General features: G+C 59.8%; 1 protein-coding gene across 1 annotated transcript in view; it reads right to left on the bottom strand.

Moving 5' to 3' along the window:
* Window positions 1-8,555: 8,555 nt before the first annotated feature.
* Window positions 8,556-12,564, bottom strand: part of LOC134429365 (Fc receptor-like protein 3) — a gene marked incomplete at its 5' end in the record, with an annotated part of 61,857 nt that continues 57,848 nt past the window's right edge. The window contains 3 exon segments of the mRNA XM_063176511.1: window positions 8,556-8,665; window positions 8,751-8,829; window positions 9,330-9,409. Coding sequence (XP_063032581.1) covers window positions 8,556-8,665; window positions 8,751-8,829; window positions 9,330-9,409 — 269 coding nt within the window.

Raw genomic sequence — 12,564 nt, 5'->3', positions numbered from 1 at the left:
CTTGGCGGCTTCTGCCCACTGCCGGTGGTGGTGCCGGGAGCGATTGGTGGCCGTGAGTTTGCAAAAGGAGCGATTTCCCCTCCTGCCTCCCATCTGAGGCTGCCACGGTCCCTGAGGGGATGGAGCTGGACCGGGGCATCCCCTGCTGGCCGGGAGTGCTCTCTGCAGCGTCCCCTGCTGGCCGCGGTTATAACTGCCACAAAAACCCAACAGCGCTGAGTGGGAGGGAAAGTTCTGTGTTTGTGTTGTTTGTTCTGTTGTGGTTTATCAATTTCCCAGTAAAAAGCTGTTATTCATTCTCCAACACTTTGGTATCCCCATAAACTTGGAAATTAAAAGGAGGTTTAGAGATGTGTCGTCTTTCCATTCCAGGAACATTCTCACTTTCCTTGGCAAATATTTCTCATTTAAATGAGTTGCCAACTCCTGGGTTCCAGCAGGGATGCGACAGACACCCCAAGAAGGGACAGGATCAGGGACTTGGGCACCTCATGCTCTGCCTTTTAAGCCAGTTGGGGCACCAAGGGCCCTCTCCTCAGATGGCACTTCTGGTCACCCGACCAATCTGGAGCTGGCTTTGGCAGACCACACTGTCCCCAGTGTGCCACAGCTGACAGACTGATGGAAAGATGGAGCCCTGTCTCACCAAAAGCAAGGCCTGACCCATCCTTGCCACACACAGGTGTTCCAAAATGTCTTCAGACATGGAACTTTTCCTGTCTCTGACACCCTACCATGTACCATGGCCTGAACCCGACTGCCCTGGCAAAAGGGGAGGCTCTGGAACCTTCACCGGGCCTTTGTGACATCCTCGTGTAGGGAACATGGCAGAGGAGGGGTTTGGGACAAGGGACAAGAGAATCCAGAGCCTCCTGAAGGCCACTTTGGCCATCAGAGCAAGGAAGGTCCAGAGCCCTGCCAGGTTCTTCTGGTGGAGGAAACGTGCCAGGGGGACTGTTTGCGGTTTGTTCCTTTTAGTGTTCTTTCTCTGGAAATCGTTCCTTGTGTGACAATTTGGACTCTGAACCTTGTTTCTGTTGTGTTGGTTTTATTATCTCTCCTTGCTGTTTCAGGAAATTGGTCTCTCAGCCCTTTGGGATCCTTGTGCCCCCACAGGGAAGCAGAGGGACAGTTTTATTTGCAGCACACACACGAGTGGGTGCCCATGGGTGGGGACCCCCAGTGTCCTCCCAGTGTCACAGCACATTCCCGTAGATGTCACCGGGTTCCCGTGGTTGCCCCTGGGTTCCCCTCAGCTCCGTGTAGGTCACCTGGGGATCCTGGAGGGTGGTGGCACAGGGGGACACTGCGAGAGACACGGGCTGTGGGATCTGGGTGGGGTGACACTCATGGGTGATGTGTTTCCCTGCGTGTGTCCCCCCTGTACTCACCCCCTGCCCTCTTGGTGACCACGACGTGGGTGTACAGCACCTCCCCCTCCTCTGGGGGGGCCGGGAGATCCGGGAGGGCCCTGAGGGAATAAAGGGGATGTGGGGGGGGGGATGGGAGGTCTTGGGGGTTTGGGTAAAACAGGAGAGTGTGGTTTGCGCCCCCCACTCACCTTTCCTGGTTCTTCCTGGTGGCTGCAATAGAAGAAGGGGAGGAGTGACTGTGGGGTCCCAGGGCCCTTAACCCTCTCAGGATTCCTGGACCCCTTCAAGACCTCCCATTATCCCTGAAGCCCCCCAGAATCCATGAGCCTCCCCAGTGCCCCCAGACAACTCACACTCAAGAACCCAAATCCCAGGAGGGACAGAGACTTCCCCAAAAACACCCAGGGCCTTAGAAAGAATCCCCAACATCCCTGCAGGACCATCCAGCACCTCCTAAAACCCTACAAGATCTCTAGCCAAAGTCACAATTGTGGTGCTGTGGGTATTTCCCTGTGGTTTCTCCAATTCTGTGGGCCTCTACAGCTCCCTGGAACCCCCATCCCCCCATTGTCACCCACCCACACTGTGCCACCGGTGCCGGGTCACAATGACAACCACGACCAGGAGCAGGAACAAAAGGGCCCCACCGACCCCTGTGGCCACTGCAAGAAACAGAGGGGGACACATCAGGGTCACCCATCACCCAATGGGTCCTGCACTGCCTGGTGATCTCACTTGTGTCACCCCACCTGTGACCCAGGATGAGCCAGGTGTCACCTCCAGGGCCAGCTCTGGGCTGTGTGCCCGGAACACGTGGTGCCCGTCCTGTCCCAGCTGGTTGGTGGCCACGCACTGGTAGGTGCCCGAATGTCCCACATCGATGTCCCTGAGCTCCAGGAGGGGACCCCAGGCAACCTGCTGCCCATTGTGCACCCAGGTGAAGGTGACAGGGGCTGAGCCCACCTGCACTGAGCAGCGCAGGGTCATGTTGTCACCTGCACGCACCTGGTGTGTCAGGGGACGATGGCTGATTGTGGCATTGGCCACAGGCACTGTGGGGACAGAGACGGTGCTGGCACCTGGTGATGTGGAATGGGGTTGCTGTGGGTGGGGTCACCCCCAGCCCGAGGGTCCCACTCACCCAGGACGGTGACATTCAGGGGGTCACTCTCGGCCACGCTGTTCCCGTCACTGACCCGGCACCGGTACTGGCCGCTGTCATTGTCCCCAATGTGGCGCAGCTCCATGTGGGGGCCGGTGCCCAGCAGTGCCCCTGAGCCCTCCCGGTGCCAGGAGAAGGACAGGGGACCTGTCCCTGTGGCCACGGCACAGCTCAGAACCAGGCTGTCCCCGAGTGCCACCTGTCCCCCAGGGGGCTGCGCTGACAGGGACACCCCCGAGGGCGGGACCCCTGCGGGAGAGTAGGACACCAGGGGACAGTGAGGGACCCGGGGGGTGTCAAGGAGGGGGAGGGGAATTCCAGTGAGGGAGAGGGGGTGCAGAGATTGGGGGAGGGGGGCTTAGAAAGGAACCCCGAGGGATGATAAGGGGGTCAGGGAGGGAACACCTGGAGAGGGAGGTGGGCAACACCAGGAAGGGTATGGGGACCATGGGAGGGGATGGTGAGACTTGGGCAATGTGCAGAGACCTCAGAGAGGGGTGAAGGGACCCAGAGATGGGGGAGGGAACCTAACAAAGGATGGAGGGAAACACAAGCCAGGAATGGGGGGACCTTAGGAGCAACCCGGGGCAGCGATGGCAGGACACAGAAAATGCACCAGGGAAGGATGAGGGTACCCATGTACGGATTGGGGGTCCTGGGGAGAGACCCGAGAAAGGATGAGGGAGGGGCAGGGAGGGATCTGGAAAAGGTTGGGTGCCCCAGAGGCGGCGTCAGGGAGGGCTGGAGGGTGCCAGGCAGTATAAGGGACCCGAGGCATCTGTGGGGGCTCCCCATGCCCATCCCCACACTCACTGCACACCATGACAAGGAGCCGGTTGCTGCTCTTCCGCACGGACCCACCCCGGGAGCGCACCTCACAGCCATAATTGCCCGAGTGGGAGACCCTCACAGTGGGCACCAGCAGCTGCGGGGACTCCTGTGGGCCCCCCACCACCTGCCCATCCTGGTAGAACACGTACAGGAGGGGGGCTCGGGGCCGCAGGGGGCTGGGGGTGCTGAGGCAGCTGAGAGTCAGGGGGGACCCCTCAGTGAGCTCACGGGGACCCTCCAGCTCTGGGACCGAGAAGAGCTCTGGGAAGGAGAGGAGAGGTGAGGACTGTGAGTCTGAGAGCACTGGGAAGTGGCTTTGGGGGTGTCAAGATATTGGAGTTCCAGCCATGTGGGTGCTCACCATGCACTGTCACTGTCACTGCTGCTGACTGTGACTGCCAAGACCCCACCAAGCCCTCACATCTGTAGCGGCTGCTGTGGTGCAGCTGCAGAGGTGAAAGATACAGCACAGTATCCTTGAGGGACCTGCTGAGATCCTTCTCCTCCCGGTAAAATCGCACCCTGCTGAGATGCTTGCCCTGCCGGCACCGGCAGCGCAGTGTCAAGGTGTCCCCCTCCAGCAGTGCCCGTGCTGGCACCTGCAGCACCAGTGGGTCTGTGGGACAGGAAGGTCACATCTCACTGATGAGACTGTTCTGAGGTGGGTGCCCATAGCACTGGGGACATGTGGGTGCCCTGGGGTGCTCTGGGGTGCACTGGGATGTCCCTGTGTGCAGGGCACTGGCTCTTGTCACACGAGGGGTGTGAGGCCATCCACGGAATGGAGCCCACCCTTAATGCTCTGGGGCCCCCATGATCATTAAAAGTCTCCCCTCACCATCTAAGACTGTCACGGGGGGGCTGCGCCCAGTGCCTGGTCTGTCACATGTGTAGGTGCCACTCTCGGTGACAGTGAGGCGGTCCTGTCCCTTCTGCCACCAACGCTGAGTGTCCTTGTACCAGGTGGTGGCACCGGCAGTCCCCGAGCCCTGGCAGGTCAGTGTCACCCGGTCCCACAGCACTGCTGGCCTCCAGGAGGGTTCCACCAGGAGCTGGGTGGTCTGGACACCTGCGGGTGACAGGGGACACCAGCCTGCCAGGGCCGTTGCAGGGCTGGGGACAGCGGGGTGGGGACATGGCATCCCCTGAGGACTCACCAGCGAGGCCGAGGGTCTGGACTGGAAGGGAGAAGGGACAGGGCTCAGAGGGGGTGTCACCATGGGGACAGAGGCACACGGGGTACAGGGTGTGGTGGCTGTCCCCAAAGTGTCCCCGTGGGGACAGATGCTCTTGTGGGAAAGTGTGTGGTGGTCCCCAAAGGTCTGGACAGGCAGGGGGACATGTCTGTGTCACAGCCACACGTGTACCACATCCCTGTGGCACAGACACTTTGGGAACAGGAACGCCGAGGCCACCCCGGGTTGAGGCAGAACATGGGGACAGTTTGGACACTCTGGGCATGAGGACACCACAGACACAGCCCATGCTGGGCCAGGTCACCCCCACCTGCTCATGATCCCATCCCAGTGATCCCATCCCCATGGCCACATCCTCACGCTTCTTGTCCCGGCATCCCAGTTCCCTCGTCCCTATCCCTGAAGCTGCCTGAGCCCAAAGGTGCCAGTCCCCACATTCCTGTCTCCACATCCCCATCCCCAAATTCCTGCCCCCTCTTCCTGTCCCCAAAGCCACCCTACATCCCCAGACACACCCAGTTCCACTGTGGGTAACATGGACTGTCTCTGCTGGCAATGGGGACCTCAGGGGACCCCACAGACCCCTGTGCCCCCTTCCTTCCCGATCCCCAGGGTGTCAGGCCCGTGCCAAGGGCACTCACCCCACAGGAGCAGTGCCACCTTCCCAGCCATCCCGGTGTCCCCAGCCATGTGCACTGGCTGTCACTCGCTGCTGTGGCCACCGCTCCCCTGACTGGCGGCTCTTCGGATGAAGGGGAAGGAAGCGAGGTCACGTCTCGACCTCATGTGTAGGTGGCCCTTGGTGGGGGCAGGGTGGGGACAGTCTGGGGACAGGCTGGGGACAAGGATGGGTGGGAAAAAATGGGTCATGGGGTTCCCAGGAGTTGGAAATTTGGTGGTTTTGGGGAGGCAGGAATGGAGTCACTGGTAAATGGGGCCTGAGGAGGGGGAATATCTGACAATGGGGGTGCCATTGGAATGGGCGTCTCCATACCTGGGGGGACTCAGGGATGGGAGTCCCAGGGTAATGTGGGCTCCAAGGATTTGACTTCATGGGATGGTAGATTCGTGGGTCCTAGGAAGATTTCAGGGGATGGAATGAAGGAGAAGGGGTTCTTTGGGAATGGGGTACTGGGTCATGGAGTTGCTAGGGAATGTCAGTGTTGGGATGGGGGCTGCAGAGAGAGTGGGACATAAGGAATGGAGGTCCCATGTTTCTGTTCCCGGGGGAATGGGGGTGCCAGGCATGTGCAGTGGCTGGGTGAGCCCATGGGTTGCAGCTCCTTCCCTGGGTGCTTCAGATTTTGGGGTGACCCAGAGCCAGCACCAGCCCCACATGGTGCCGGTTTCCAGGGTGTCACCCCAGACAGATTCTGGGCTGCTCTGGGTCTGTGTCCCCCAGCCCCCAGTGATTTTTCCCTCTCTTTATTCCATTTCCATCATTTTACCCCTCAATTTCTCATCCTCCCCAGTTCGTGCCTTGATGGTCCTTGGGGGCACCTGGAGCAGGAATCAGGCTGGGGGAAGCCCAGAGTGGGGGAAGCCCAGGGTGGGGGAAGCCCAGGGGTGAGGGGTCTGCAGGGAGGGCTGTGGAGGCTGTGGGGGATGGGGGAGTACAGCTTTTACCCCCCAACACTTTCACTTTCTGTCTCCTGCAGAAGAAGGAAAAAGGCCATTTGACACCTATCTCACATGGGGGGAAGTGTTCTGTCCTTAGGGGGCACATCCAGGGGGCTCCTGTCTTGGGGGGATTCTGTCCTGGGGGGATCCTGTCCCAGGGGGGACACATGCTGGGGAAGAGGGTCCTGTCCTGGAGCTTGGCAGCTTTGGAGGGGTCCAGACTTCTCCATTTTTGCTCGTCCCCTGCTGGATCTGAGCCAGCAAGAGCAGCTGGGGAATGGAACCCTGAGCAGGAAGGAGGCCCCAAACTCCTGCTCCTTGAAGCCAGTGGCCATCCAACGGTGGGGCCCAGCCGTGGCCCAGCCCCACTGCACAGGGATGGCCATTGCCTAGCCCTGCTCTGGCCAGCCCCAGGTGGCAGCCAGCACCTGAGGGTCCCCATTGGCCCCTTGGCTTTGATTCTGGCAGCTTTAGAGCTGCTGCAGAGGTGAGAATTCTGTGTGGGCGGAAAGGGCCTTCCTGTGGTTTGGTCAGCTCTGCAAGAAGCACACAACCCAAAGGGAGCTCAAGCAGTGTCTCTGTGAGGGCCTTTGATGGTTTTCAGAGCAGGGCTGGCTGGAAACCCTCCCGGCAGGGGCAGCTGTGGGAGAACCAGCCCGGAAATGTAGCAACTGATCCTTTGTTACTCTTTGTAAGGGACAGAGAGAACCACAAAACTAGTGCACAACAATATGCCAACAACCTTCCTGGGAACCTCCTTCTTGAACAAAATCTGCAGCCTTGAGGAACCTCATGGAAACAATGCTTGGATTCCGACTTTGTCCACAAAAATAGAGAGAAAAGTGTGGAAGTATCGGTCAGTGGCTCTACCCGTGGCCGTGGTGGGGCTGTGGGGAGTGACCCTGTGTGGATTCCAGGTGTCCCCAAAGCTGCTCCATCCCTGCCCTCCTCACCTGCGTGAAAGGCTGAGGGTTTGCAGGAATTGTGGTGTAAAGTCACCAGAGGTGCTGCTGTACACTCAAAACCTGCCTGGGGTCAGGTGCTGCCTTCCTTCCATTCAGGATCATGGAGAGCAGTCTCAGGTGTTGCGCAGGGCATGTGCCTGGCCCCGGGACACTGCTATGCTACCAGTGGGCACTGGGATCCAACCTGCTGCCTTGGCGGCTTCTGTCTACTGCTGGTGGTGGTGCTGGGACCGATTGGAGGCCGTGAGTTTGCAAAAGGAGCGATTTCCCCTCCTCCCTCCCGTCTGAGGCCGCCATGGCCCCTGAGGGGATGGAGCTGGACCGGGGCGCCCCCTGCTGGGCGGGAGTGCTCCCTGCAGCGCCCCCTGCTGGCCGCGGTTATAACTGCCACAAAACCCAACAGCGCTGAGTGGGACGGAAAGTTCTGGGTTTGTGTTGTTTGTTCTGATCTGCTTTGTAAATTTCCCACTACAGAGCTGGTATTCCTTTTCCTACACTTTTGCCTGATTTCCCCAAAATCTTGGAAATTAAAAAGGAGGTTTAGAGATGTGTCTTCTTATTCCAGGAATGTTCCTACTTTCCTTGGCAGATATTTCTCATTTAAATGAGTTGCCAACTCCTGGGTTCCAGCGTGGATGGGACAGACACCCGAAGAGGAGACACGGTCAGGCACTTGCCCACCTCATGCTCTGCCTTTTACGCCAGCTGGGACACCAAGGGCCCTATTCTCAGGCGGCACGTCTGGTCACTCGGCCACTCAGGAGCTGGCTTTGGCAAAGCATCACACTGTCCCCAGTGTGCCACGGCTGACAGACTGATGGACAGATGGAGCCCTGTCTCACCAAAAGCAAGGCCTGACCCATCCCTGCCACACACAGGTGTTCCAAAATGTCTTCAGACATGAAACTTTTCCTGTCTGTGACACCCCACCCTGTGCCCTGCCCTGATCCTGTCTGTCCTGGAAAAGGGGGAGGCTTTGGAACCCCCTCAGGGCCTTTGTGTCATCCTGATGTGGGGAACACGGCAGAGGAGGGGTTTGGGACAGGGGAGAAGAAAATCTAGAGCCTCCTGAAGGCTGATTTGACCATCAGAGCAATGCAGGTCCAGGACAATGCTGGGTTCCTCTGGTGGAGGAAACGTGGTGGGGGAAATTTCTGGGAATTCCCAGTTCCTTATTGGTGGCTTTCCCTGGAAATCGTTCTTTGTGTGACTATTTGGACTCAACCTTGTTGTCTGTTTCAGTTGGTTTTATTCGCTCTCATTGCTGTTTTAGGAAATTGTTCTTCTCTGAGCACTTTGGGATTTTTTGCCTCCACAGGGAGGCAGAGGGGCAGTTTTTAGTGGCAGCACACACACAAGTGGGTGCCCATGGGTGGGGACCCCCAGTGCCCCCCAGTTCCCATCAGTGTCACAGCACATTCCCGTAGATGTCACCGGGTTCCCGTGGTCACCCCTGGGTTCCCCTCAGCTCCGCGTAGGTCACCTGGGGATCCTGGAGGGTGATGGCACGGGGGGACGCTGCAAGAGACACGGGCTGTGGGATCTGGGTGGGGTGACACTGGTGGGTGACGTGTCCCTCTGCGTGTGCCCCCCCCGTACTCACCCCCTGGCCTCTTGGTGACCACGATGTGGGTGTACAGCAGCTCCCCCTCCTCTGGGGGGGCTGGGAGATCCGGGGGGCGCTGAGGGAATAAAGGGGATGTGGGGGAGGGAATGGGAGGTCTTGGGGATTGGGGTAAAATGGGAGAGTGTGGTTTGAGCCCCCACTTACCTTTCCTGGTTCTTCCTGGCAGCTGCAGAGGAAAGAGGGAAGAGGTGACTATGGGGTCCCCAGGGCCCTGACCCCTCTCAGGATTCCTGAACCCCCACTGGACCCTCAATTCCCCTCAGGACCCCCAAGCATCCCTGAAGCCCCACAGAATAATTGAACATCCCCAGTGCCCTCGACCAACTCAGTCTCAAAAGCGCAAAGCCCAGCAGGGACAGAGACCCCCAGATACCCCCAGGACTCCTGAAAGAACCCTCAACATTCCTGCAGGACCCTCTAGTGTCTCCCCCAATGCTTGAGGACCCTTAAACATGGTCACAATTCTGGGGCTGTGGGTGCTGCCCTATTGCTCCCCAACTCTGTGGGCCTCTACAGCTCCCTGGGAGCCCTGTCCCCCCATTGTCACCCACCCACACGATGCCACCGGTGCCAGGTCACAATGACACCCACAAGGAGGAGCAGGAACAAAAGGGCCCTGCCAACCCCTGCTGCCACTGCAAGAAACAGAGGGGGACACATCAGGATCACCCATTAGCCCAGGAGACCGGCACTCCCTGGTGACCCATGTGACCCCACCTGTGATCCAGGGTGAGCCAGGTGTCACCTCCAGGTCCAGCTCAGGCTGAGTGCCTGGAACATGCAGTGCCCATCCTGTCTCAGCTGGTTGGTGGCCACGCACTGGTACGTGCACAAATGTCCCACATGGATGTCCCTGAGCTCCAGGAGGGGACCCCGGGCCACCTCCTGCCCATTGTGCAGCCAGGTGAAGGTGACAGGGGCTGAGCCCACCTGCACTGAGCAGGACAGTGTCACGTTGTCACCTGAACACACCTGGTGTGGCAGCGGGCCGGGAGTGATGGTGGCATTGGCCACGGGCACTGTGGGGACAGAGACTGGGATGGCACCTGGTGAGTAGGAATTGGGGTACTGTGGGTGGGGTCATCCCCAGCCAGAGGGTCCTGCTCACCCAGGACGGTGACATTCAGGGGGTCACTCTCAGCCACGCTGTTCCCGTCACTGACCCCGCACCAGTACTGGCCGCTGTCATTGTCCCCAACGTGGTGCAGCTCCAGGTGGGGGCTGGTACCCAGCAGTGCCCCTGAGCCCTCCCAGTGCCAGGAGAAGGACAGGGGACCTGTCCCTACGGCCACCGCACAGCTCAGCACCAGGCTGTCCCCGAGTGACACCTGTCCCCCAGGGGGCTGCACTGACAGGGACACCCCCGAGGGCGGGACCCCTGTGGATGGCCACAGAAGGGATTGGGGACTTAGGAAGGGTGGGAGACACAGGAGGGGAAAGAGGGGATTAGAAGGGCACAGACAGGATCCCAGTTAGCAGAAGGGGACCCTGGGAGGCAGGTTGGGACCTAGGGATATTGGTGAGACCCCATGGAAAGGTGCAGAAACCCAGGCAGGGATGGGGAACCACAAGAGAGACTGAGGAGTCTCAGGGAATGATTTGGGGTTTATAGATAGGCTGGAGGACCCATGGAAGGAAGGGAGAGCAGAGGGTGGAGCAGAGACCTTGGGAAGGGTGGGGAATCCAGGGAGGAATGGGAAGGACAAAGTGAGGGATGAGGGATCAGGAGGGGGAACTGGGCAGTCATGGGGGAAACCAAGAGGGACGTGGGAAATTTTGTATGACCCAGGGAGGAGTAAAGGGAGGGATGAAGGATTCAGGCAGGGATAGGAAATCCTTGAAGGATGTTGGGCTTCCCTGTCCCCATCGTTGCACTCACTGTGTACTGTCACTGTAACCCTCTTTGACACACTCCACTTTGACACCACTTTGCTCACCCAGCCCTCACATTGGTAGTTGCCGCTGTGGTGCTGCTGCAGAGGGGACAGGGACAGATCGGTGCCATCATGGAGCCCCTCCAGTTTCTTCCCCTTGTGGTAAAATGACACCGTGGTGATCGTGTTGTTCTGCCAGCTCCGGCAGTGCAGTGTCACCGTGTCCCCCTCCAGCAGCGTCCGTGCTGGCACCTGGAACACCAGCCCTTCTAGGGGGCAGAGGGGTCCTGTCCTACCTGATGGCACCAGGATCCCCCCATTGGGTGCACCAGGGGTCCCCAGTTCCAACAAATGGTTTCCCCACACTGGGATCCTCTGGGATGTCCCCAGAGCAGAAGACAGGATCTGGTCACACAGGAGGTGACCCATGGAGGGGAACCCACCCAGAGCCCTTGGGGTCCCTGCAGGTGCCAGCCTGGGGACACCTGAAGCCCCCTCACCATCTAAGACTCTCACAGCAGGCCTACGCCCGGTGCCGGATCTGTCACAGTTGTAGGTGCCACTCTCGGTGACAGTGAGGCAGTCAGGTCCCTGCTGCCCCCAGCGCCGTCCGTCCTTGTACCAGGTGGCGGCAGTGGAGGTCCCCGAGGCCTGGCAGCTCAGTGTCACCTCGTCCCACAGCACCCTCGGCCTCCAGGGGGGCTCCACGAGAAGCTGGGTGGTCTGGGCACCAGCAGGTGACAGGGGACACCAGCCTGCCAGGGGCAGTATGGGGCTGGGGACAGCGGGGTGGGGCCATGGCATCCCCCGAGGACTCACCAGCGAGGCTGAGGGTCTGGGCTGGAAGGGAGAAGGGACAGGGCTCAGTGGGGATGGCACTGCAGGGAAAACAGCACAGCGGCAAGGGGTGTGGGGGCTGTCCCCAAACTGTCCCTTTGGGGACAGCAGTTCTTGTGGGAAAGTGTTTCTGGGTGGTCCACAAAAGATTCAGAGTTGCAGGGGGACATGTCTGTGTCACAGCCACCCGTGCACAACATCCATGTGGCACAGACACCTTGGAACCATGGACACTGAGGGCACCCCGGGCTGAGGCAGAACATGAGGACACTGTGGACACCCCAGGCATGAGGACACCATGGACACAGCCCATGCTGGCCCAGGTCACCCCCACCAGCTCATGATCCCATCCCCATGATCCCATCCCCATGGCCACATCCTCACTGTTCTTGTTGCCTTCTGTCCCTGCATCCCAGTTCCCTTCCCCAATCCCCAGAGCTACCTGAGCCCAAAGGTGCCAGTCCCCACATTCCTGTCCTCACATCCCCATCCCTAAATTCCTGACCCCTCTTCCTGTACCCAAAGCCACTCTACATCCCCAGTCCCACCAAGGTTCACTGTGGGCATCATGTACTGGCTCTGCTGGCATTGGGGACCTCAGGGGACCCTGCAGCCCCCCTGTGCCCCCTCCCCTCCCCATCCCTGGGGTGTCAGGCCCATGCCCGGGGCACTCACCCCACAGGAGCATCGCCACGTTCCCAGCCATCCCGGTGTCCCCAGCCATGTGCACTGGCTGTCACTCGCTGCTGTGGCCACTGCTCCCCTGGCTGGCGGCTCTTCAGATGAAGGGGAAAGGGCGAGGTCACATCCATCCCCATGTGGAGGTGGCCCTTGGTGGGGGCAGGGTGCCCATGAGCTGGGCACAGGCTGGGGACATGGTGGGGGATGCTGTTGCAAGTGTGGGGGGCCCAGGGGATGTGGGGAACCAAGGATGGATGTCCAGGAGAATGGGGGTCTCCATGCCTGGGGGGATTCAGGGATGGGGGTGCTGTGGGAACATGGTCCCCAGGGATTTGGGGTCGTGGGATGTGGGTTCCAAGTTTGGGGTTGCAGGGGAAAAAGGGGACCCTTGGGAATAG

The sequence above is a fragment of the Melospiza melodia genome, chromosome 25, assembly GCF_035770615.1.
Source record: "Melospiza melodia melodia isolate bMelMel2 chromosome 25, bMelMel2.pri, whole genome shotgun sequence".
NCBI lineage: Eukaryota > Metazoa > Chordata > Aves > Passeriformes > Passerellidae > Melospiza > Melospiza melodia.
The sequence above is the reverse complement of the archived record's forward strand: the minus strand, read 5'-3'. Positions and strand labels throughout refer to the sequence as shown.